This window comes from Mixophyes fleayi, chromosome 5 (assembly GCF_038048845.1).
Source record: "Mixophyes fleayi isolate aMixFle1 chromosome 5, aMixFle1.hap1, whole genome shotgun sequence".
In the NCBI taxonomy this organism is placed as follows: domain Eukaryota; kingdom Metazoa; phylum Chordata; class Amphibia; order Anura; family Limnodynastidae; genus Mixophyes; species Mixophyes fleayi.
Genome location: NC_134406.1, coordinates 274,933,391 through 274,957,443, shown reverse-complemented (window position 1 = coordinate 274,957,443; position 24,053 = coordinate 274,933,391). Strand labels below are relative to the sequence as shown.

General features: G+C 40.1%; 1 protein-coding gene across 1 annotated transcript; it reads right to left on the bottom strand.

The window, feature by feature from the left end:
* Nucleotides 1-12,870: 12,870 nt before the first annotated feature.
* On the bottom strand, nucleotides 12,871-18,184 carry LOC142157916 (uncharacterized). The gene is made up of 4 exons (XM_075211425.1): nucleotides 17,991-18,184; nucleotides 15,376-15,477; nucleotides 13,999-14,076; nucleotides 12,871-13,331 (listed from the first exon to the last, which is right to left on the bottom strand). The coding sequence occupies exons 1-4, from the start codon at nucleotides 18,177-18,179 to the stop codon at nucleotides 13,008-13,010; spliced, it is 693 nt and encodes a 230-aa protein (XP_075067526.1). The 5' UTR covers nucleotides 18,180-18,184; the 3' UTR covers nucleotides 12,871-13,007.
* Between the last annotated feature and the right edge of the window lie 5,869 nt (nucleotides 18,185-24,053).

The window sequence follows — 24,053 nt, the reverse complement described above, 5'->3', positions numbered from 1 at the left end:
AAAGGGTACCTGTTACCTATATGTGTGTGTAAGTACTCTGTTTGTAGTTGCTATTTTGTGGGAGATTTGAAAAAAGCAAAACATTGTTTCCTACAGTGGCGTCTGTATAATTAGTGGTATTGCTGTAGTATGGGGTGGCGTGCTGGTGGCAATGTTGTAGTGTGTTTGGTGCTTAGTATTGCTAATAAGTAGGAGAGGGTATTGCTATAATGTGGGGGGTGACGCTGGACGCTGTAATGTGGGGGGTGATGCCGGTTGCTGTAATGTGGGGGGTGATGCTGGACGCTGTAATGTGGGGGGTGATGCTGGACTCTGTAATGTGGGGGGTGATGCTGGACGCTGTAATGTGGGGAGTGATGCTGTAATGTGGGGGGTGATGCTATAATGTGGGGTTGATGCTGGTTGCTGTAATGTGGGGTGTCATGCTGGACGCTGTAATGTGGGGGGTGATGCTGGACGCTGTAATGTGGGGGGTAATGCTGGACGCTGTAATGTGGGGGGTGATGCTGGACGCTGTAATGTGGGGAGTGATGCTGGACGCTGTAATGTGGGGAGTGATGCTGTAATGTGGGGGGTGATGCCGGTTGCTATAATGTGGGGGTGATTGATGTAGTATGAGTGTGTGTGGGGGGTTATTTATTGCTGTAATTTGGGTACTAATAATGTATTGTCATGGTATTTATTGATGTAATTGGGGTGCTAATAATGTAATGTTGAGGGTCATTAGGAGAAATAAATACCCCCTCCCCCCCCCCACACACACTCATACTACATCATGTTGTACTGCGCCAGCATCAGTGTGCAACAATATAGTGCATGGAGCCCACGTGGGCCTGTGTGCTTTAAATGCCAGGGCTGATTTTTAGTCCCAGTCCGGCCCTGGTCTGGACCAAACTGTCGCGTGAACACGTAAGAACACAGAGACTTGAACTTATTAAGTGTAATTTAATATGGAAAATACATCCACAATGCTTAAGATAAAACAGTTAATAAAAAGGCATACAAATATAACGCAATTGTTTCTTGTAAAATAAAAATGATAAAACACAGAATACCTCACTTATAATCAAGTTTCTGGAGCTGGGACAAGCAGAAAAAATGGGAACCTCTTCAATCAAATTGACTCCCTCAAAGTGGTCACTCAGAGCTTCCTCCTATAGTCCCGATAAGGATCACAGCTAGACAATTTATTGAGAAGGGGGCTGCTGCATACAGACCAGGGAATAATACTGGTAACTTTTAATTATAATTTAGCATTTCTAGGAATGGTGTTCCTAATTACAGAAATGACCATTATATGGGGACCCTTAAAGGTGTTCATACATAGACTGATCATGATCAGCATTTGATGGGTCCTGGCTTGGGAGGCATGAGGTCAGACAATGACCACCTCGGACTGTGTACTCAGTAATCATCTGTGGATCTGGTCACTGGCCATAAACATTTATGTTCAGACTCAGGGGAGCCGGTTCATCCTCGTATAGACAAGTCTCAAGCATTACAGATATCAGATTATTACCTGTATATTCTGCTGGTTAATTACACAGACTCTTTCATTACCTGACAATAGATAACTGTTTCTTATTTGAATAAAAATCTGGCATCACACTCTGTTTTCTGGTGTTATATAATGTCCTTCTTAGACACTTGCAGATGTTTCCTGAAGTGTAATTGCTTTACAATAACTCTTGCGTAGGGAACACTTTGTGTATGTGTACTGATGTGTCTGATCTTCTTAAGTCAATAGGAAACGACTGTTTTAAGAACCTCATTAATAGTCATGTGTTTGACTTCCTGATGGCGGCGATACAAGCAAACATTTAGCCCACGTTAGAAAAGAGGTTGAATCCTTCTGGCTCCAATAATACACAAACAATGGAGAAAGTGAATGTAAAGTTTGGTTTCCATTCATGGCAAAATCTTCTTCTTTTCACTTTGAAATAATATTTGCATTTGCCTAAGTATAACGATAAAAATATACAAGAACCACAGCTAATGGATGCACATAAAGCACAAACAAATCGCCTTTATGTAAGTGCAGACGTAGACTCAGTGGTTTATGTACAATGTACAATTGACGCCAAATATGCAGTGTTATATTTAGCTGGACACAATACACATTGAAATTAAGCTGAATAATAAATGTATTAGAAGCAATACATTTAGTAAGAGTGAGGGATTAGCGTTTCTGCCTCACAGCGATGGGGTTATGAGTTCGGTTCCAGACCAGGTCCCTACATTTATGTTCTCTCCGTAGTTGCGTGGGTTTCATCCGGGTGGAGCGTGAGGTTTCCTCCCCCACTCCAAACACATACTAGTAGGTTAATTGGCTGCTGACAAAATTAACCCTAGTGTGTGTGTTAGGGAATTTAGACTGTAAGCTCCAATGGGACAGGGAATGATATGAGTGACAAATATTCTCTGTACAGCGCTGTGGGAATTGGTGGTGCTATATAAATAAATGATGATGATCATACTTTCATGATTAGGCATTCTCACTGCAAGTGTAACAATGTACCTTAAGCAGCCAGGGGTAGAACTGTGCATCGATGGGACTCATAGCAAAATTTGGGTAACTCTAACTTCCTGGCCCTCTACTCTCAAAATCAGAGCTGTGGCCTCTTCTGAACCTCGACTGGGGCTTCACTGCACATGTGCCAAACTCTTTTGTTAGCAGAACAAGGGTGGGGTGGATGGAATTCAGGGGACTCAAAGAGATGTGATGATCTGGCATTGCCCCATAGCGGTAACGCACCCTATAATAGGGGTATTACCACCATTGTCAGCAGCATAAACATTTCCTATATTGCAGAGAAGCTAATCATTTACAGATTATTAGCTTACTGACCTCTCTACAGAACATTGACCTGTTCTTACTACCCCTATACTACCCCTATACAGACACATATTGATATATTTCCTGCTTAAAAAACAGAAAAGGCTCATTAATTTGTTTTATTTTGATCCTTTACTTTCTGACCATCTGCGACTTATGCAACTCGTCACAACTTGGGTGGAACTTTTCTTATTCTCCAATGTGAAACTGTCAACTGATTGTTATGAAAGTAAAACTAAGTCACATAATACGGTAATAGACTGTTAATCATTAAATAATTATGTAACCATTTGTACATCCCTTGTGGTATAAGTGTGGAGTACAATGAGTGGGATTAGGATGGAAGAATCTGTAGGTCAAATGCGGGAGAGTAACAAGAGCTGTGAGAGGTCCATGAAGAGTCGAGAACAGGACCGGAGCGAGAGGTGTGAATTTTACATGAAGAATTGAGAGAGGAACGAGACAGGTGTTCCAAAAGACAGTAAGGAAACAAACTGAATGTCATGGGTGCACTTGCCTACTTTGATTGAGAAAAATAGCTCAGAATAACTGATCTGTGTGAGGGTCTGGTACAGAGACTGTTGGTGCACACTAATGACAAACCTGTGTGAGATTAACAATAGGGATAGTATAGTAAAATATATTGGAAAGAGGAGCTTTCCAACTTGGGGGAGCATTAACCAACTACCCAACAAAGCACCAAAGTAAGACAAGAGAAGCGAAGAATACCCATTACACAGCGATTGAGTGTCAGTTCCTGAGACAAATGAATTTCACATTTTGCAATAAACCTGAGAAAGGGTGATAAATGATGATTATGCTGTGCAAGAACACGGACAACAGTAAAGTTTCCATCCCGTTGACCTTTCATCCACTTCACTGGACCCTGTGGATGTAATTATGGGACTTATAAATGTTTGTGCTTATTTTGATGTTGTGTCTATGTAAGAACTTTTATTTCACTGGACTTGTATATAGACTGACAACATCTAGTTTCTTAAATAGAGTCAGGTGAATTAACCTACATCATCACGCGTGGATTTTACAAAATGGAGGATATACAATTTCCTGCCCTCCAGACAAACAGGAAGTCAGCAACTTGTAAAGCCCCTGACATGTCACAAATGCTTATAAGGGGTTAAAATGAGGAGTTGCTCTTCATCAACTAGGATTAGGAATCTCGTTAACCGGTTCTGGCCACTATTGCTCTCTGCTGAACCCTGACAGATTCGGGGGCACCAGTTCAGCAGGGGAGAGCAAGAAGTGGGGAGAATCCTGTTCCCTGCCCATCCCCAACCCATCTTTCCATCTTGGGCAACCCTTAACCAAGCTGACCTGAGAGTACACCTGCAGGGTGGGATTTCCACCGTGGGAAACTTGAACACTTTAAAAGATCCTGCAGGGGGGGACTAGAGAATTTTCCAGGATTTCTTGAGCTTGATGTAGAGTTTTGTTTCTCACCAGCTCCATCGTGATTCCTGTGTCTGACTCACAACTTCTTCATACATTGTGTTACCATGAATCTCTGCTCCATCTGGAGTTGGTCATGGGTCTGTTGGTGAGTCTGCTAGAGCAGGGAGAATGGGATTCAGATCCCTATCACATTGACAGAGAGCATTGGCCAGGTGGTCAGGAACATCTAGAGAACGGACCACAGAGATAATGTAATACAGCTTGTTTGGGAATTCATTGTTCAACGATATCTGTGTAGGCAGCACGGTGACTTAGTGGTTAGCAATTCTGCTTCACAGCACTGGGGTCATGAGTTTGATTCCTGACCATGGCCTTATCTGTGTGGAGTTTGTATGTTCTCCCTGTGTTTGCGTGGGTTTCCTTGGGGTGCTCCGGTTTCCTCCCACACTCCAAAAAAAAGCTACTGGTAGGTTAATTGGCTGTTGTCAAAATTGACCCTAGTCTCTCTCTCTGTCTGTGTGTATGTTAGGTAATTTAGACTGTAAGCTCCAATGGGGCAGGGACTGATGTGAGTAGCTCTCTGTACAGCACTGCGGAATTAGTGGCGCTATATAAATAGCTGATGATGAGGATATATGTAATAGTCCACAGCCTCCGTTACCCAGGTAGCTGCCTCAGGACCACTCCACTCACCTACAGCTTAGCCAGAAGCATGAAACTTTACACAGAGATATTCAACTTGCATCTTGGCCAGAATTTTTGGAACTTTACGCAAGGAGATTTAAACCGATGCTGGACAACGGAACTACACTAACCTTTTCTGGCCTGTCTACAACCAAAGGACTGTTTCATTTTTATCACCTTTCTTTTTTTAATATCACTGAGAGGTTTTTGTGTGTGACTTGGAGTGTGGTGACCACTTGGGGTTTTGTTTGAAGTATACATCTTTTATTGGCTATAGTTTGCATTAGATGTTCCCCTTGTGTAATAAAGATACTATTATATCCATCTTCTCTCTTTGACTTTGTGACCTTGAACTCCTCGATACATATGAAATACTTTGGGGTCTATTTATGACCCATTGTATATTGCTCACATTAGTTATCATTTCTTATAGCAATTTATTAAAATTGATTAGCTAAGACAGCAGCTCCGATAGGATCATTGGCAACAAATGATCTATAGTAAACTTATCACATTGACTTGGACAGTTTGCTGTGTGAAGGAACATGAAGACAGATATTTCAATCATTTACAATGTATAAACTCCTGCACATACAATACACACATCCTGCAGGACGTCGCCTTAGTTACCTTTGTGTGTAACATCTAAACAAGTTTTCCACCTACAACACGTTGAAAGAAACAAAATGCCTTGTGGACAATTTTATTACAGAACACTTTGTTTTATTTAAGCCTCTTAATCCCTGATATGTACAAGGTACAATGTGGTAATAACAAAGGAGAGGATTTAAATTTATATGTCACCTGTACTTACCCCGGGACTGGCACTCAGTAATTTAAAGATAAAACCTCCAGGGGGTTCAGAATTGTAATGGCTTTTGAAATACATAGAGCTCATTAAAGCCTCCATAGTCCATGTTTGCAGCATACTTAAGGCTAGATTTACTAAGGTGCGGGTTTGGAAAAGTGGAGATGTTGCCTATAGCAACCAATCAGATTCTAGTTGTCATTTATTTAGTACATTCTACAAAATGACAGCTAGAATCTGATTGGTTGCTATAGGCAACATCTCCATTGATTGTAACAGTACTAAAGCTGTAGAAGGTTTTTGGCCTTTCTAGGGACAGTCCGATCCTGCCAGGATTGATCCAGGCTATATAGGTGCAATAAGCGCCACCTCTTGCAACTAATGGTAGCGGGATGATGCACACAGAGACCCTACCACACTCTTTTAATAGAAATTAACATATCCAACCGGGATTCCCAGGTATTGTGATGTGGATGATAGAACAGCTAAAACCAGATTACATCGCAGGGGCGGCTCCACGTAATCTGGGGCTTGAGGTGTAGAAATATGTGATCACCTCCTAGTAACAAATTTAAACACAAAATACTCTTTGATGAAACTATCACATCTGAAACCTCTGTAAATATGGGAAAATAGATTTTCCTCATTTATTAAAGGCTAATCCAATATTGGAACACAAAGTGTAAGACCTTTTGCTTTTGATCAGTATATTGTTTGTTTGCAGCACACAATATTATAAATTAAATAATACACTGAAGAGATGGTTACACAGCATTGACATAACAGAATTATCTTGAGACATTGACCAGTGCCTATAGCCTTTCATGTTTAAAGCTGAACATGATAAGAGGCAGAGCACCATTTGTAACTACAGTCATTAAAAAAGCAATTCAACTAATACATGAGAATGTGGTTTATTCATACATGCCAACTCTCCCGGAATGTCCGGGAGACTCCCGCATTTCGGGTCGGTCTCCCGGACTCCCGGGAGAGTGTGGCAATCTCCCGCATCTGCCCGAATTAGGGCCAAAATGCTGCGATTCTCCGGGAATTGCGTCATTTGGCCCCGCCCCCGCTGTCGAATTACGCGTTTTGCGTCATTACGTCACGGGGCGGGTCCAAAATGACGCGTTTTTGGAGCTCCGCCCCCGCACGACCACCTGCCACATAAAGTCTCCCGGACACCAACTGGAAAAAGTTGGTAAGTATGGGTTTATTTGGCATCAGACCTCTGAGGGTCTACTCAGATCACTGGACATTTTGCTTTTAATTCTAATAATGATTTACAGCACCTAAAACCACCTAATCTTCAGCAGAGATTTGCATAACCAAACTAATTATCATTGTCACAGTGTAATTAAGCAGTTTTAGCAATAATGAAACAGGGCACTGAAACAGAGCAGGGTAAGCTGGAGATATTGAATGTAGTAAATAATAAAGCATTTATTTACCCAAGACCTTTAAGACTTAAAGGATTCATCTATATGGATAGATAGATTTGTGATGTATAAAGATAAAAGTAACTAAATTAAAATAAAATAGAACCAAATGCAATAATAGTTAAAAATAACACGAGAAATAATCTTCAAAATTATTCATAGTAGGATTAAATATCCTCTTTAGTTATTGTTCATCGTGAAATACGAAGTGTCCTTTATTAGAAACATTAGTCTTTGATGTTATTGTTCCAGTGAAACAAATGTTACAAATAAAGGAAACAACACATTGTTACACATCACACCACACTTGGGTCTCAGGTTAGATCTTTCTGTATTGATTGTGATGGGATTCTAGCAATTATTAATATTATTATTATGATAGATGTATAAAGTGCCACATTGCTCCACAGTGCCGTACTGTAGGAAAAAGAGTACTTACATAAAACAGGGACATACATAAAACAGGGACATACAAGGCAGACAAAATAAATGCAGACATGAAAACAAAGGGTATGGAGGACCCTGCTCATTAGAGAGCTTACATTCTAAGTGGAGGAGGGCACAGCTGAAACAAGAGGAGCGACTGTGGTTCAGAGTGGAGATTGGGACAGTTATGAGGGTGTATTAGTGTGAGTAGTGTTATCGAGGATAAGGTCACCTCTAATAAACAGATGGATTTTCAGAGAACGTCTAAAGATTTGAAGGCTGTGGGAAAGTCTGATTGAGAGTGGTAGGGAATTCCATAAGTAAGGAGCAGCACGGGAGAAGTCTTGTAGGCGGGAGTGAGAGGTGGTTACCAGAGACGAGACAAGGCGCAGGTCAGAGGTAGATCTAAGAGGGCGGGAGGGAGAGTGTTTTGATATGGGATTTGAGATGTATGAAGGGGTGGTGTTGTTGAGGGCATTGTAGGTAAGGGTGAGTAATTTGAATTGAATTCTGGAGGACACAGGGAGCCAGATTTGCAAAGTGGTGCAGTAGATTTGGAGCCGTGAGAGAGGAAGATCATTCTAGCTGCAGCATTTAGGATGGATTGAAGTCGGGATAGATTGTTGAGGGAATGCCAGATAGCAGAAGGTTGCAGTAGTCAAGACAGGAGATGATGAGAGAATGTATAAGAGTTTTGGTAGCATGTTGGGTAAGAAAAAGCCGTACTCTGGCAAAATTCCTATGGTGGAGGAGACAGGTCTGGGAGAGAGTCTGGATGTGTGAGGAATAAAGCAGAGGACAGAGTCAAGTGTGACACCAAGGCAGCAGACTTGGGAGACTGAGGAAATTGTGGTGTTATCCACAGTGAGCTAGATATGAGGGGAGGTGGTGATTTAATCTGGTGATGCAATCCTTCTAAGCAATACAAACACATTACCCACTTACCCATAGTGGGAAAGAGTTTTATAATTATATAGAGCGTTATCACCTCTTAAACTTCCAATTAGTATTTATATTGCAGAGTAATCCTTTCAGTGCTGGGAATCCGGAAAAAAGCCGGTAAATTGGGGGGGGTGTGAGAAGGGGGTTGTAATGGGGTTTGAACTTGGCCTCTCTGACTGCACAAACATCTTGTAGATTTTTTCTCATTACAGAACATAATCCAGACATTGGCATGGTAAACCAATATGCCAGTCATCCTCTTCTCAGTGAGATCATCAGTGGACCTGCCGGGCACCTCACAGCTGCAGATAGTACTGGGTTAGTGCTGAGCAACACTGGTCCTCTCCTGTTTCCCCTGGTCAGTGTGCAGCAGGGTAATACCCTCAGAATATAATGCATGCTCTTGTGGCACTACAAGTGCAAATATGTACATCACTGCCTTAATGAAGACATCTTACCTCTCTGCTAAATACTAAAATGCTAAATACCTAAAGTCTTTTTTTCTTGTTCCGACAAAACCCATATGGGAAATATAAATAAACTTATGGAAATAACAGAACGCTAGTAAGGAGCACCTGACGCACAATGGGGGTGTCACACATTGCACCAGCTAACCTGCATTTTGGTCACTGTTCTAGCCTGTTTCCTTTTAATAAAGAGATTATATGATATTATTGGGATTTGTGGTGACATGAATACTTTGTATGAAAGTTTTGTGCTTTTCCTAGTTGTTGGTTTTCTCTTTTGTAAGTATTTAGGGATTGATACACAACTATATAGAAGAGCAGCAATTATCATTACCAAGTTTATTTGTGGCTATTTTAGAACCGTTTTATATATATTTCGATCTGTTAAAACTATTATAATAAATTATAGATTTATTCCCCTACTGGGATTCCAGAGAAGTGCCCAATATTATCCATTCTTTTGGATCGGATAAAAACTATTTTTCTTTGTTGGATACTGTGCTAGGTCAATATGACCACACAAGAAGGTGCCACGACGTGACTATGTGTCACACGTCATGGCACCGTCACAGATTACGTACATGTTGTGAAAGAGATGTTGGCTAAAGAAGTGGGATGTGAGAAATTCCATCTTTACATAAGAACGCAGAACACTAGTTATACCAGACCACAAACCATGACTGGTTCTCAGAAGTGCTGCTGTCATGCTTCAATGTAAATCACAGCTATGGAGCCCGTGATGTGATGAAAGCTTTAAGGTGTTTATTGATCAGTAAATATAGAAAAATAGTATGAACCAAATATTGCTGATACGGCACAGGGAAGGCTGACTACTGGTTACAAGAAATACTGCAGATGCAGTTAGAATGGCTGAGTGGAAAGAAATCTGGAACAGTGATGTTAGCAGCAGTATATGAAAGTCCCAGAGAACAGGAGAAGCAGGAGAACACAACCATAAGCAAAAGCAACAAAATAACAATGACCAGCACAGGTAATAGAAAGATAGGTATAAATAGGGAACCACCAGGTGCAGGAGATAATTAGTGACACAGGTTAACCCCTAGTAAAGACAAAGGAAAAGGCACAATAGCAGCACCTATGGTGAATAGAGGTACTGTCAAATAATACATAATGTAATAAGTTCCAAATTCCTGGAGACAGGAGCTACCAATACAAAGCAGCATGCAAATGCAGAAAGCTGCAGGCAGATCCTGACGCCTGCATAGGATGATGTTCAGATTACAAAAGACATCCTAAAGGCAGATGCTTTATCCAGAGCACCCCCAACCATAAAGGATGAATAGGAGGTACCACATCTGGAGGAGCAGGTACATGGCGTTATAGTCCACCTTACAGTTATACAGTGTGTGCTGTATGGAAATCCATGCAAAATGCAGCTACTGAGGATGAAACTGATACAAACAACATGTACATGGTCTGAAAAAATAAAAATTAATTTCATAATCAGGGACTATTGGCACCTACAGATCTTGTTGCCATGGTCAAATGGGTGTGATAGTTATGGTTGACAGGATTGTGATTCCTGAGGGTTTACACAGTGAAATATTAACAATATTTTGTTGATTAAGAGAGGTATCAAATATAAATGAGAACATTGAGAAGTATACAGAACATTTAAGATCGGACCTGTTCACATGGGAGGAGGATGGATTGATGGACTATTACACCAGGGGGTAAATGTATCAATATGCGGGTTCTTCAACACCCGCGTGTTCAGCCTCTTCCGCGATTAAATTTCAAGCGGCGCTGCATTGTAAAGAGAAGTCAACCCTTTACAATGCAGCGCCGCTTGAAATTTAATCGCGGAAGAGGCTGAACACGCGGGTGTTGAAGAACCCGCATATTGATACATTTACCCCCAGATGCTTTGGAAATTACCACTCTACACAAATTTACAGCAGGCACATTAAAATACCATCTAAATCCAATACTCGAAATGCATGGTATTTGTAATGTTGTTTAAAGCTTGCAAGAAACACCGTGGCACTCAGTATGGTGAACAGAATTCTATGACTTCAAAATAAAATATGGAATCTATCACGCAACGTCTAATCAATACTTCCAGCAATCAAATGGTCTGATGGAAAAGCGTACAGGTATTGTAAAGAACGTTCTCAACATTGACACTACAGAAATACAGCAATTGGAGGAAAATTTTCATCTACTTGACTGCTAAGGAGTATAGGATTATACTTTTTGATCTCAATGAAATGAGACATGTTACTGCTAAAGAGTGCTTTTTCCACTCTCTCATCATCTCCAGTCTTGACTTCTGCAAACTCCTACTCCCTGGCATTCCCCTCACCCATCTACCATTTCAATCCATCCTAAATGCTGCAGCAAGACTGATCTTCCTCTCTCACCGCTCCATATCTGCTGCACCACTTTGCAAATCCCTACACTGGCTCCCTGTGTCCTCCAGAATCAAATCCATATTACTCACCTTTACCTACAAAGCCCTCAACAACACCCCTTCATACATCTCAAATCTCATCATAATCATCATCATCATCATCATCATCATTTATTTATATAGCGCCAACATATTCCGTAGCGCTTTACAATTGGGGACAAGCATAGTAAACTAATAAACAAACTGGGTAAAACAGACAAAGAGGTGAGAAGGCTGCTTGCAAGCTTACAATCTATGGGACAATGGGAGTTTGACACATGAGGTTAAGTCTACAAGGTAAAAGTGACTTATATCAATGATATCAAAATACTCTCCCTCCCGCCCTCTTAGAGCTACCTCTGACCTGCACATTGTCTCATCTCTGGTAACCACCTCTCACCTTCGCCTACAAGACCTCTCCCGCTACCACTTATAGAATTCGCTACCACACCCAAAAAATCTCTTCCACAGCCATCAAATCTTAAACACTCTATGAAAACTCAACTCTTTATTAGAACGTATCTTACTACACACCCTCACAACTGTTTCAATCTGAATTCTGAGCCACACTCACTTCTATTGTTTCAGCTGTGCCCTCATCCAATCAGAATAGAATATAAGTTCTCTTATGTTACCATATTACCATGACTGTATTTCTTTAGTCTGCATGTCCATGTTTTATATATGTCATGTTTTTCCACATTGTCCTGATGCCGAGGTACTAAGATCATTGTAACAAACCTAAGGAAAATAAACACGAACACCTCAAATAATGTTGAAAAGGGTTTATCTCTGCATTCTCATAGCAGTCACGATTTTATTCATTATCACACATTATTTTCTTTTGATTTTTTTGAAGCTTTTACATGACTATTATATCATTCTTCAAGTCTTGATTGACCGGACTCCAAACAATAACAGGAATAATCAAATTGTATTAGTAAGAAGTGGGGAGATCCTCTATATAATCACCCCTGTAGGTTCTCCCAAATGTTGATCACTTTTTGTGGGCAGCACGGTGGCTCAGTGGCTCTGGCTTCCTCCCACTCTCCAAAAACATATTGGTAGGTTAATCAGCTTCTAACAAAATTAACCCGTGTGTGTGTCTGTGTTAGGGAATTTAGACTGTAAGCTCCAATTGGGCAGGGACTGAGGCGAATGACAGATAATCTCATATATCTCTAATGACTAAACTAACATTTTTTTCCACTGGAAAAGCAACACCTACATACTAGGTTTATTCCCACCTCACCTCCTCCTCCCCACCATCTCCCCGAAGTCACAGAATCAAGATCCAAATGATGAATTGGATGTTTATATGTATAGCGGGACAGTCTTATGTAGGAGAAGACAATTAAGGTGAAGCCATTTCCAAATCTGCAGTCTTTACTGCTAAACAAGGTAAATGTAGAAGGAAAGTAAGGATATATATAAAATCAGGATGCTACTGGCCTACTAGAGCCAATCTGGCAAGCCCTCTCCCTCACACATGCAAGAATTGCTTTAGAAGGAAATATATTCATTTTGCCAACCGAAATGTAATGCTAAAAAATAATGAAAGTGGAATTAGCTTTTCAGTCTATTTTTTAGGTAATATTTCAAAAACACACTCAATACAAAGTAATCTTCCAAGAAATTGTCCTCGAAGCAACTTCTTCTTTACAGTTTTTGGTTCCAACTGTTTGTCGTCACTCTTTTCTATTCCTGTTTTTGGTAGGAGGAACTCCTCAATAAGCCTTCTCTCGGCATCATCGTCTGGTTCCACAAATGTCTCTTTATAACTTTCTTTAGTAATTATTACAGAATGTTCCTGAAAAACTGATTCATCTTCTTTTTGACTAGAATAGTCCTCTTCTAGATTACTAGATATTTCCATGTCTCCACTTCCAAGTTCTGCATTGGTCTAGTCAAACAGAAGTAAAAAGTACTGAATTAGTCAATTAATTTTCCACATCTCATCATCAATATCATCATCAGCTATTTATACAGCGCCACTAATTCCGCAGCGCTGTACAGAGAACTCACGGACATCAGTCCCTGCTCCATTGGGGCTTACAGTCTAAATTCCCTAACACACACACACACACACACACACAGACACACACAGACACACACACACACACACACACACACACACACACACACACACACACACACAGACAGACACAGACAGAGAGAGACTAGGGTCACCCTGTTTAACATTGCTTGTAACAGCACTTGCCTGTCTTAACTTTGCATATCACATGTACAAAACTTGAGCCTGTATTTGAGGTTTACCTGGTGACTGGGTAAATACAGGGTATATTATAGGTAAACAAACAATCTGTGTTCACTTATCAATAGTAATAAATTCATTAACTGGGGAAAATTATTACATATTTTATATCATGTTCTTCTTTTATTTGTACAGTGGATTTTTTTTTCTTTTTATCATCCACATATTTTAAAAGTAAAATGTCAGATGAGAGGGCGTTGCATTGTGGGGGATGAGCCATTGGGTGTACAATTACTCGTGGGGAGTGTATTCTCGTACAACTCCTAGGACAACATCGACTATTAATACAACGTACCCCATCGTTAACAGTGCTGCAAACAACTGAGAAAGTATTTCCCTGATCATTCGCTGTTGCCAAACAACTCTTCTCCAACTGGATGGGAATATGAAAAATATTGTCTGTCAATTTATTATAATCAGATGTTATAGCCCAAAGTTTAGCATTATAGTGTAATATAATGTTTACCAGTGAAAATCTGTATATCAGAAACCCATTTTTTGGAATTATCCCTGTCTCCCATTTAATAATATTACTTATACATTTATTGATATAGTGTCTTCATACTCGGCAGTGCTTGGCAATTGCCGGCAATTGCAAATAAACACACTAATAAAACAAGACTGAGAATTATTATTAGTATTATCTTTAATTTATAAGGCGCCACACAGGGTCCTCAGCGCCGTACATGACATATACAATAAACAATGAGCCATAACACAACATGATACAGGAAGAACAAAAAAAACATTTAACAAAGATATATACACACAGACACAGGTAACATGGTGCAAATCAAATTATTTCTGGGACAATGAGTGAAAGTGATGGTAGAAGCCTAAGTAAACAGGGCTAGGGAAGCAACCAAGAGGTACAGAGGGTGATATAATAGTAGAAGGAGCACACAAGGAAAGAGGGCCCTGCTCCTGATAGCTTTCATCCTAAAGGAAAGGGGGAGACACAAATAGGGTGGTGCTAAACGGGGGAGAGAGCCAGGACAAGGGAGTTAACAAACAGATTGGTAATAGGCCAGGTCCCGGTAAGAGATCCGGAGAGTGTAGTTAAAATCGGGTATCATCCACATAGAGGTGATTCTGAAATCTAAGTTAGCCTATTAGAATGTCAAGAAATGTTCTATAGATAGAGAAGAACAGAGGACCTAGGACGGAGCCTTGGGGTACTCCAAGTGACACGGGAGAGGAGATGGAGCAGGAGAAATAAACACTGAAGGAACGGTTTGTAGGATGAGACCAAGGATAGTATGTTGTCCTAGACAATGAAGCCATTATATGATAAATGACAGTGTTGAAAGTAGCAGAGAGGTCAAAGAGAATTAGAAGTGAGTAATGTCCTTTACCAATAGCAGTGATCACATCATGGACCTTAGTGCAATCTCTGAGAAGCATTGGGAACAAAAGCCCGACTGACGTTGTGTGAGGAAAGGAAGAGTGTGAATCGAGGGGAGATAACCTACCAAAAATATTGGAGCGGATGTGAGCTGAGAGTTGAGACTATAATCCGAAAGAACGTTTGGGTCAGTATTAGTCTTTTTCAGAGTAGGAGAACTAATGATGATACCAATAGAAATGGAATAATTACAAATGGCAGGTAATGCTGGGGTGAGTACAATGATGTCCCCCCAGCAGAGGGTACGAACGTGATCATGTAATTTACCTCTTCAGTTTTAAATTCACAACTTTCAAGTGTCCGGTTGTCTGATTTCTCACAGATGGTCTCTTTAACTGTGAACTTTGCCTCTTTGTGACCGTTCAGACCCTGTACAGAAAGAATTAAAAACAATTTGAGGATCTCTTACACATACTCTGATGTCCACTACATATCTAGTATGAACCAACTCTATCTTTACAAGAGACGTCTAATTTTGCACTATCTGTGAGCTGGGACTTTTCCTTTAGTTTCAATAGGAAACATTTCACACCTTCCAGAGCTTGGAACACACAAACACGCTACATGTGATAAAGAGAGTATTAATGTGTTCTCACTCCCGTGATTCATTTAAGCCTTTAAAGAGGATAAAACTAGCAGTATTTTAGGTGCAAAATGGAAAAGTTCAATTTAATGAAAGGTTTAATGTGGTTGGAGTCTGGACTTTGGCACCACCCAAATATGTAGAGTAGGTTGGGCACCTTGACGTACACTGGACAGACCCTCTAGATGCACTTCTGGAAAACCAAGGTGCTTTGTAGTACGTTAATGAGATCCACAGTAACTGACGACTCTACTTCTGATGACTGCGTGATGTTAATTAACCTGCTGATGAGCTTAAATACCATTTAGTTTATATTTATCAAATATAAAGTGCTATATAGTGCTGCTGTAGCTAACATCACTACCTTTGTATCTACCTTGAAATAAAGTTTCCTCCCAATATGTAATATGTAGCACTTACCCTCATGTATCAGACTCCCATTGTCCCATAGATTGTAAGCTGTGAGCAGGGTTCTCTTACCTCTCTGTCTGTATGTATTACCCAGTGTTGTTTTATTACTGTGTTTGTCCCCAATTGTAAATTGCTGCGGAATTTGCTAGCGCTATATAAATAAATGATGATGATGATAATCCTATGGCTAGTAATATCACAAGCAGGCATCAATGAACCAATAAACGTCTTTTCACTTGTGTTAAAATATCTTTCAACCTGACCCCTCCGTCCTGTCCAGGATGTGAACTTCTTATCCACGCTCATGACCAGTTCCCATTCCTGGTTACAGGGCTTTCTGAGGGCTGCCCCTATTCTGTGGAATTCTCTCACTCGTGCAACAAGACTTTCCCCAAAACCTTCAAACATTCCATAACAATGTACCTCTTATGTAAGCCAATCAAATTCCCAATCCATCTTCTTAACCTCCCTAAAATATTCTACCTGATTACCCCCTTCTACGCAGTTCACTCAACATTTACATTTATTCTCCTTCTAAACCAGTGTTTCCCAACTCCAGTCCTCAGGACCCCTAACAGTGCAGGTTTTCCAGGTGACCAGTGAAATAATTACACCACCTGTGGATCTTTCAAAATGTGTCAGTTAATAATGAATACACCTGTGCTCCAGCAAAGAGATATGTAAAACATGTACTGTTAGGGGTCCCTGAGGACTGGAGTTGGGAAACACTGTTCTATACTCAAGCAACTGTCTGCCCATAAAACCATCATCGTTGTGTGACTGGTTCATATAACCCACTAAGCAACCAATATACAATCTGTGACACTTACTCATGTATCGAACTCCTATTTTCCTATAGATTGTAAGCTTGTGACCAGCACCCTCCTAGCTTTCTGTATGTCTGTTAATACCCAGAGTTGTATTAGTGTGTTTCTTGCCAACTGGAAATATTAATAAGCAAATCATAATAAATCACTTGACATCAGAAGATAGACGGCCGCCTCTACCACACAGTGAGGTAAACAGCACATATGTGATTTTGAAAACAAGGGAATTATGTTGGATGATGCCAAAGATTCAGAGACATCTTTATTCACATTTTTACTAAAACAAAGCTGTAGAATTTATTTCCACCTGGGCTAAATATAGGGACAGTCGGAATACAGCTGCTTAATTTGTCATCTAATTCATTTCCAAATGTATTTCAGAACAAGTAAAACAAACAACGATACCAGGAAACACTTCATTGACTTTTTTGTTGGATGTATTTAGTCTGTAAAGCTGGGTACACACTACAGAAATTTCAACCAACTTTTTATGCTGAGCGATTTTACATGCGACCGATGGTCCCATCGCTGGGTCCATGGACTGCATACACACTAGCCTTGTTTAGGACGATAAAGGGAAGAGCGGACGTCCCGTTAGTGACTTTTTACAGCCATGTTGTTGTGAGCAATGACTGTAATTTCGTACTCACTGTTGTGAATTGGTTGAAAGTTTATACACACTACACGACGGAAACGAGATTGGAACGAAAATATTAAATGGTACGACCAACCAAATGAGGCGATAATCGTCCATTTGGGCAGACTTTCGACCATCGTGTCACTGCACACACTGACCCGACTTTTGAACGAGCGGTCGTATGTCGGCTGATTTAGCCGATTATTGGATGAAAACTGTGTAGTGTGTACCCAGCTTAAGTGTGGGATTTTTTGTACCGAATGACCGGTCAGATCAAATTACTCTTCCTTAACAGCAAACCAGAAGAAAATCATTAGGAAAATGTTCTGAAATATCAACTTTTGAGCCAACTCTCTTCAAAGGTTACATAAGCCAAATGTGCAATTGTACAGATAGAAAGTAACATTCGTATCACTGTACTCACCAGCTGGATCTCATATTCATCCTTAAATAGCTTAACAGCAAAATCAGAACTTGATTCTCTGTTGTAAATGTCGACAGCCTCAGATACTAATTGTGAGAGGTTGGTATCACGGAGATCTTGTGGTAAAGGTGCTGAACTGACCACTGTGCCCAGTGTGACAGCCACAAGAACCCCCAAATAACTGTCCATGTTGCTGTCTCTTCTGCCCCCAGTAAGACCAGTTTGGCCGTTCCAGATACACTATTCGCTGTACTGCTCTAAGCTGACACTTCAACACCACTGGCACAAACCAGAGCAGGTTCCTTTCAAAGTTACCTGACCGAGACCAGGTGTATGTATGGAACAAAGACACCCAGCTTAAAGATTAAGAAAACATATTTATCAGTCACATGTTTGTCCTCTGTATATTTGCCAAATATTAGATCTGAATGTGAGACCAACAAACTTCTTGTATGAATAGAGGAGACAGTGTTTGTGTTTGAAGATGGATCAGGTGATTCTTGCTGAGTTCCATCCCAATTATATGGAGAACATATGAGTTAAAATTCTCTAGATAAACATTAATTTTTTTTTTATAATTTATACAAAAGAGCTCTTTAGATCAGAAACAAAACAGATCTTAGACTAATTTTTTTTAATGTAATTATCCCCCTTTAGACAGTTCACTTCATGCTTCCATTTAATTCTCCTTCTATACACAAATAACCCTCTGACCCAAAAATCATCATTACTGTGACTGGATCACATAGCCCCACTAAGCACTTTATCCAACACAATCTGGCTGGACTAATATGCAATCTGTGGCATTTACCTTCATGTACCCTTCTAGATTTTTGTTACTCTGTTAATACCCAGTTGTGGCTGCATCGCTTATAAATAACTTATTGTATAAATTTACTTAAAGGAAATAGCGCATGGCGCTTATTTATATAATTACAGATGTACTGGTTTTGCTGTATCGTGTGGCACTTTGTATAGGAAATGCATTTCTCAGGTATATGTCTAATGCAATAAGCATTTGTTGAGGAAGTCTGTTGTGTAGCTTCGAGGTGAAGTCCTCATTAAGGCTAATTAAGTCTATTCATGTGCATGACCAACATGTCCTTTTTAATCTAAATGCGCAACAGGAGGTCGTTACTGGTGTCCTGAGTGGCCTTTTGTCTAGAGTGTTAGAACCTGATTGAACATTGTAAATAGCATGTGATGAAGGATATCACAGATAACAGTATAAATTGCATTTAAATCCATGTTTGGGGAAACATATTGCATCCTGATACTAAAAATAACTCAGACTTCTTGGGGCTAGCAAATAGTTCAGGGGGCTGGCTTACCTCATGCTAGGCTGTGTCCAAAACTGTTTAAAATAGCACTGGTTTACATTGAACTGTATTATTATTGTTCCATCTGACTTTCTGATCACTGGTACCTTCAACCAGTGTGAACTGTCCTTATCAGGACACTTCAGCGAATAAACATCACTTGCTTCAAGATCCTGCTTTGACAACTTCGTCCCTGGTGTATTTCCTGTGACCTACAGATTAGACCCAAATCTAATCCATTTCCGGCAGTTCTGAGGTTTGGACCCAGCTTTCCAGTACCCGCTCTGCCCACTATCCAGCAACTCTGGTCAGTGTGATAGGCCAGGGGGATCCATCCACAGCAACCCTGATCTATAGGAAGAGGTCAGGAGTACCAGCCCAGGTGCACCAGCGGGGGTACACTAACAGCGACAGTTACCAAGAAGGAACACGGTTCTGGATGCCGTCAAGGAGTCCAGTGGTGGCAGCATTGTAAGCCCCTCCTACTGCAGTTAGAGGGTGTAATTGGGATAAAGAAAGGGAAGGGTTGCAAAGTAAGCCCAGCTGGTTCCCAGCAACAACAGACAGGGTGGCGTAGGAGGCCATCCTGTCACACCAGTGTTTTATTATTGTTTTTGTTCTCAACTGGTGCTAATAGTTAAATGTTAATTAGTAAATAATAATAGATCACTTGACTTTAGAAGATAGACGGCCGCCTCTATAACACAGTGAGGTAAGCAGCACAAATGTGAGTTTGAAAACAAGGGAATTATGTTGGCTGATGCCAGAGATCCAGAGACAACTTGTTACATTTTTACAAAAACAAAACTATACAAAGTTATTTCCATCTGGGATAAACATAAGGACAGTCTGAATACACTTCCTTAATTTGTCATCTAATTCATTTACAAATGCATTTCAGAACAAGTAAAACAAACAGCAATATCAGGAAACACTGAATCTGGGGGAAAACAGGGAACAGAAAACAGATTTATTGTACCGAATGAACGGGCAGATCCAATTACTCTTCTTTTGTATTACGTGCAAAACAGCAAACCAGAAGAAAACCATTAGGAAAATGTGTTGAAATACAATGAAACATAATCATCTTTTGAGCCAACTCTCTTCAAAGGTTACATAACCCAAATGTGCAATTGTACAGATAGAAAGTAACATTCGTATCACTGTACTCACCAGCTTGATCTCATATTCATCCTTAAATAGCTTAACAGCAAAATCAGAACTTGATTCTCTGTTGTAAATGTCGACAGCCTCAGACACTAATTGTGAGAGGTTGGTATGACGGAGATCTTGTGGTAAAGGTGCTGAACTGACCACTGTGCCCAGTGTGACAGCCATAAGAACCCCCAAATAACTGTCCATGTTGCTGTCTCTTCTGCCCCCAGTAAGACCAGTTTTGCAGTTCCAGATACACTATTCGCTGTACTGCTCTAAGCTGACACTTCAACACCACTGGCACAAACCAGAGCAGGTTCCTTTCAAAGTTACCTGACCGAGACCATGTGTATGTATGGAACAAAGACACCCAGCTTAAAGATTAAGAAAACATATTTATCAGTCACATGTTTCTCCTCTGTATATTTGCCAAATATTAGATCTGAAAGTGAGACCAACAAACTTCTTGTATGAATAGAGGAGATAACGTCGGTATCCAAGGGGGGTGTTTGGAGAAAGGCCAGGTGGATCCTTTTGGATTACATACTAATTATACGGAGAACATATGAGTGTGAAATGCTCTAGTCAATCATTACAGATTGATTTAATATTAGTAAAAGAAAATCTCTGTAGATCAGAAACGAAACAGTTTATAGACCAGGACACTGGAGGGAAAATGCACAAGTATGATTCATATCTGTTTGTGTCTTTTAACAGAGAATAGACAAAATGCAAGAAATATAGAGTCACAAATGAAGCTAAAAAATCAGGGGGTAAATGTATCAAGCTGAGAGTTTTCCGGCGGGTTTGAAAAGTGGAGATGTTGCCTATAGCAACCAATCAGATTCTAGCTATCATTTTATAGAATGTACTAAATAAATGATAGCTAGAATCTGATTGGTTTTTCAAACTCGCCAGAGAACTCTCAGCTTGATACATTTACCCCCAGATCTATTCAGGCACTAACCAATAAACAGATACATTAAATATATAAAAGGAATGGGGGCAGAAACCAGAAAAACAGTAAATGATGAATTAGCGGGCTGAATGCTTCCCACTTCCCAACAGAACCCATTCCAGCTTGGCTAATAAATAATCCACAGGCCATTTCATTGTGATCCGCAGGATGCTGTTTCCTCGTGTTTTTCTGTCTTTTCTACGTGTTCATCGTTTAATCGGTTGTTTGCCCTTTTATATAACTGTCTATGTACTTTGCACTAAGTATGTTCTGCACATGGTGCTCCTTAATAATGTAATTGGATGTTCCTTATTTCCCCCCATATATGTATGCAAAGCAAAAAGATAGTTGTTGTCAGCACTTGTCCTTAACGCTGCATATCTGAGGGTATCTAGCAAAATGAAAACATGAGGTATTGGTTCATATTCTGATCAAAACATTTAAGCCTGCATCCAGCGTCAAGGGCACCTCATTGTATTCAGGTTTGATGGGCAGTGAAACAGGCTTTGTTCTCCTTGACCTTTGTACGTCTCTGCGGACGCTTTGTGGCAACCTATAAGTAAAGAAAGAATACTACTACTACTACTACTACAAAGCCAATGTCCTGTTGCCTATTGTATGCTCACATCCTCCTATTCCCTTACTTGGTCTTCAGGCTGCTCTCAGTGACTAACGTGTGATTGCAGCTCTTTTTCATTCCTTTGCTGGACTGGAAGCCATCACTATCAGCAAATAACAAAATAGTCTGCTATCAGTTTTAATAATCCTTTACTGTATTGAAATGTTTCATTCATTCACCTTTCCAGCTTTGATACTGCACCTTTTTGATTCCCTTATTCTGAGCTTTACTGACCTGATCACAGTAATGTCTCCTGTGACTGATAAGGGCAGATATCCTGCTAGTCTTACTTGTTACCTGGCTAAGACATTTATTTTATTTAATAGTATTATTTTAAATGTTTAAAGAAGAATAATAATAAGAAAAGTAACAGTGTGAGTCAGACATATGAACGCTGCTGATTGGGGATGATGTTAAAACAATAAAACAATCATTGTAAACAAATGTCAGTGTAAACAGTCATAAGCCGCTATATGAGAGGAATGTGACCACAAACTCAAGATTAAAGTTGGTTACAATAGCTGTAGTTCAACTACACATGAAATAGCTATATGTTGTCAAGATAAATATCAGCAACAGTAAAACATTCATATTAGCAATAAAAAAAAGTCACTAACAGATGAAAGTATCCCGAGTACTATATAGGAATGGCGAATGCAGCGCACCCAATGTGTCCGCCAGAATGGTAAAAACTTCTATGTGCACAAATATGGAAACCCTTCTCTATAGTGTTACTTCTTACTGTAAAGTCAAAACATTGCTGACTCTTTGGGTACATTATCTCGCTATAAACTACTGTATGACAATTTGATGGTATTTTTGTTCTGCTCGTGTAGTTTCCGTTGCTCTAAGAAATGTGAGAAAAATAAATCCTTGTAAAACAAACCTGAGACCTGAAAGAACAATAAAGTACACAAAGCTGTTGGAAGTGTGACATGGTATTGTCAGAGGTAATTAGGCTTAAATGTAACCAAAGGACGTACATCGCTGGTATCGTTACATGATACATCTGTGAAATCTGACACATAATATCCCCAGTCTCATTCTACAGCATTAGGTAAATAAATGCCCTATGTCTAATCTGTACAGTGGCGGAGTCTATGTCATTTCACACTGTACCCCCCAATATCTTGTGTGCTGTGATAATACCGTAACTTTATATTTCAGCTCAACAGGGGCAAACGCAGGATTTGTAGAGGGGGATTTCCACACCACGCCACCAGTGGGCGTGACCAGCATGAATGAGGGTGTGGCTATAATATTAGACAGTGCTTGGCTACTCCACAACTCTTCCTATCCCCATAATATACATGGGCAATGCTGTATGCACTACTGTTAGGTGCACGCAGCTCTCCCTTTTCAAGCAGAGCCGTGTGAAGCGGGGGCAGGGTCCAGCCATCTCAATTATACGGTGCCCCAGGCTTGGAAGGGGGGTTTCCAGGCACGAGGAAACCCCCCTCAGTTTGCCTATGCTCAATTAGAGAGTAAATGGACTATTTCATCTTCCTTCCGTCATAAATACACATTTTTAAGTACTTTAGTTTCTATGCTATAACACTCTTCTCTATTTCGCAGTGTCATGAAAATAGTATGTAAATGTTGTCAGGATTTATTTTTATATCTGACTTTACTTTAGTCACAATGGTTTCCAGCAAATCCCTGCGTGTAAGCAAACAAGGGGTTAAATATTTTGATGAAGGAAACAGACATTTCTGCTTTCTCCTACCTTACTCTGGTTAATTACACCGAGACGCCCTATTATCAATCTCTTTGTATTGCCCAGTTACAAGCTCCACAGATCCAGATCCTAAAAGATTGGCTAAAATTTCTTTGGCCAGGATGAAATCATATATTCCTTATAGGAAACATAATGGATCAAAACAATACTTTCCATAAGCTATGTTTGTGATGATCAGTTTACAACCATATAATATGTGTTCAATTACATATACAGACCCCATAAGGAACCAATAGGGATGATGTATTCCCCAATATAATCAATATAACCAAAT

Excerpts from the sequence above, each read along its gene's own strand:
- LOC142157916 (XM_075211425.1), bottom strand. The coding sequence starts at position 18,179 with ATGGACAGTTATTTGGGGGTTCTTGTGGCTGTCACACTGGGCACAGTG. Across the intron at positions 14,077-15,375 it reads GTGAATTTAAAACTGAAGAG|TTGGAGAAGAGTTGTTTGGC; the intron begins GTAAATTACATG and ends ATTCCCATCCAG. Across the intron at positions 13,332-13,998 it reads GCAGCACTGTTAACGATGGG|ACCAATGCAGAACTTGGAAG; the intron begins GTACGTTGTATT and ends CTGTTTGACTAG.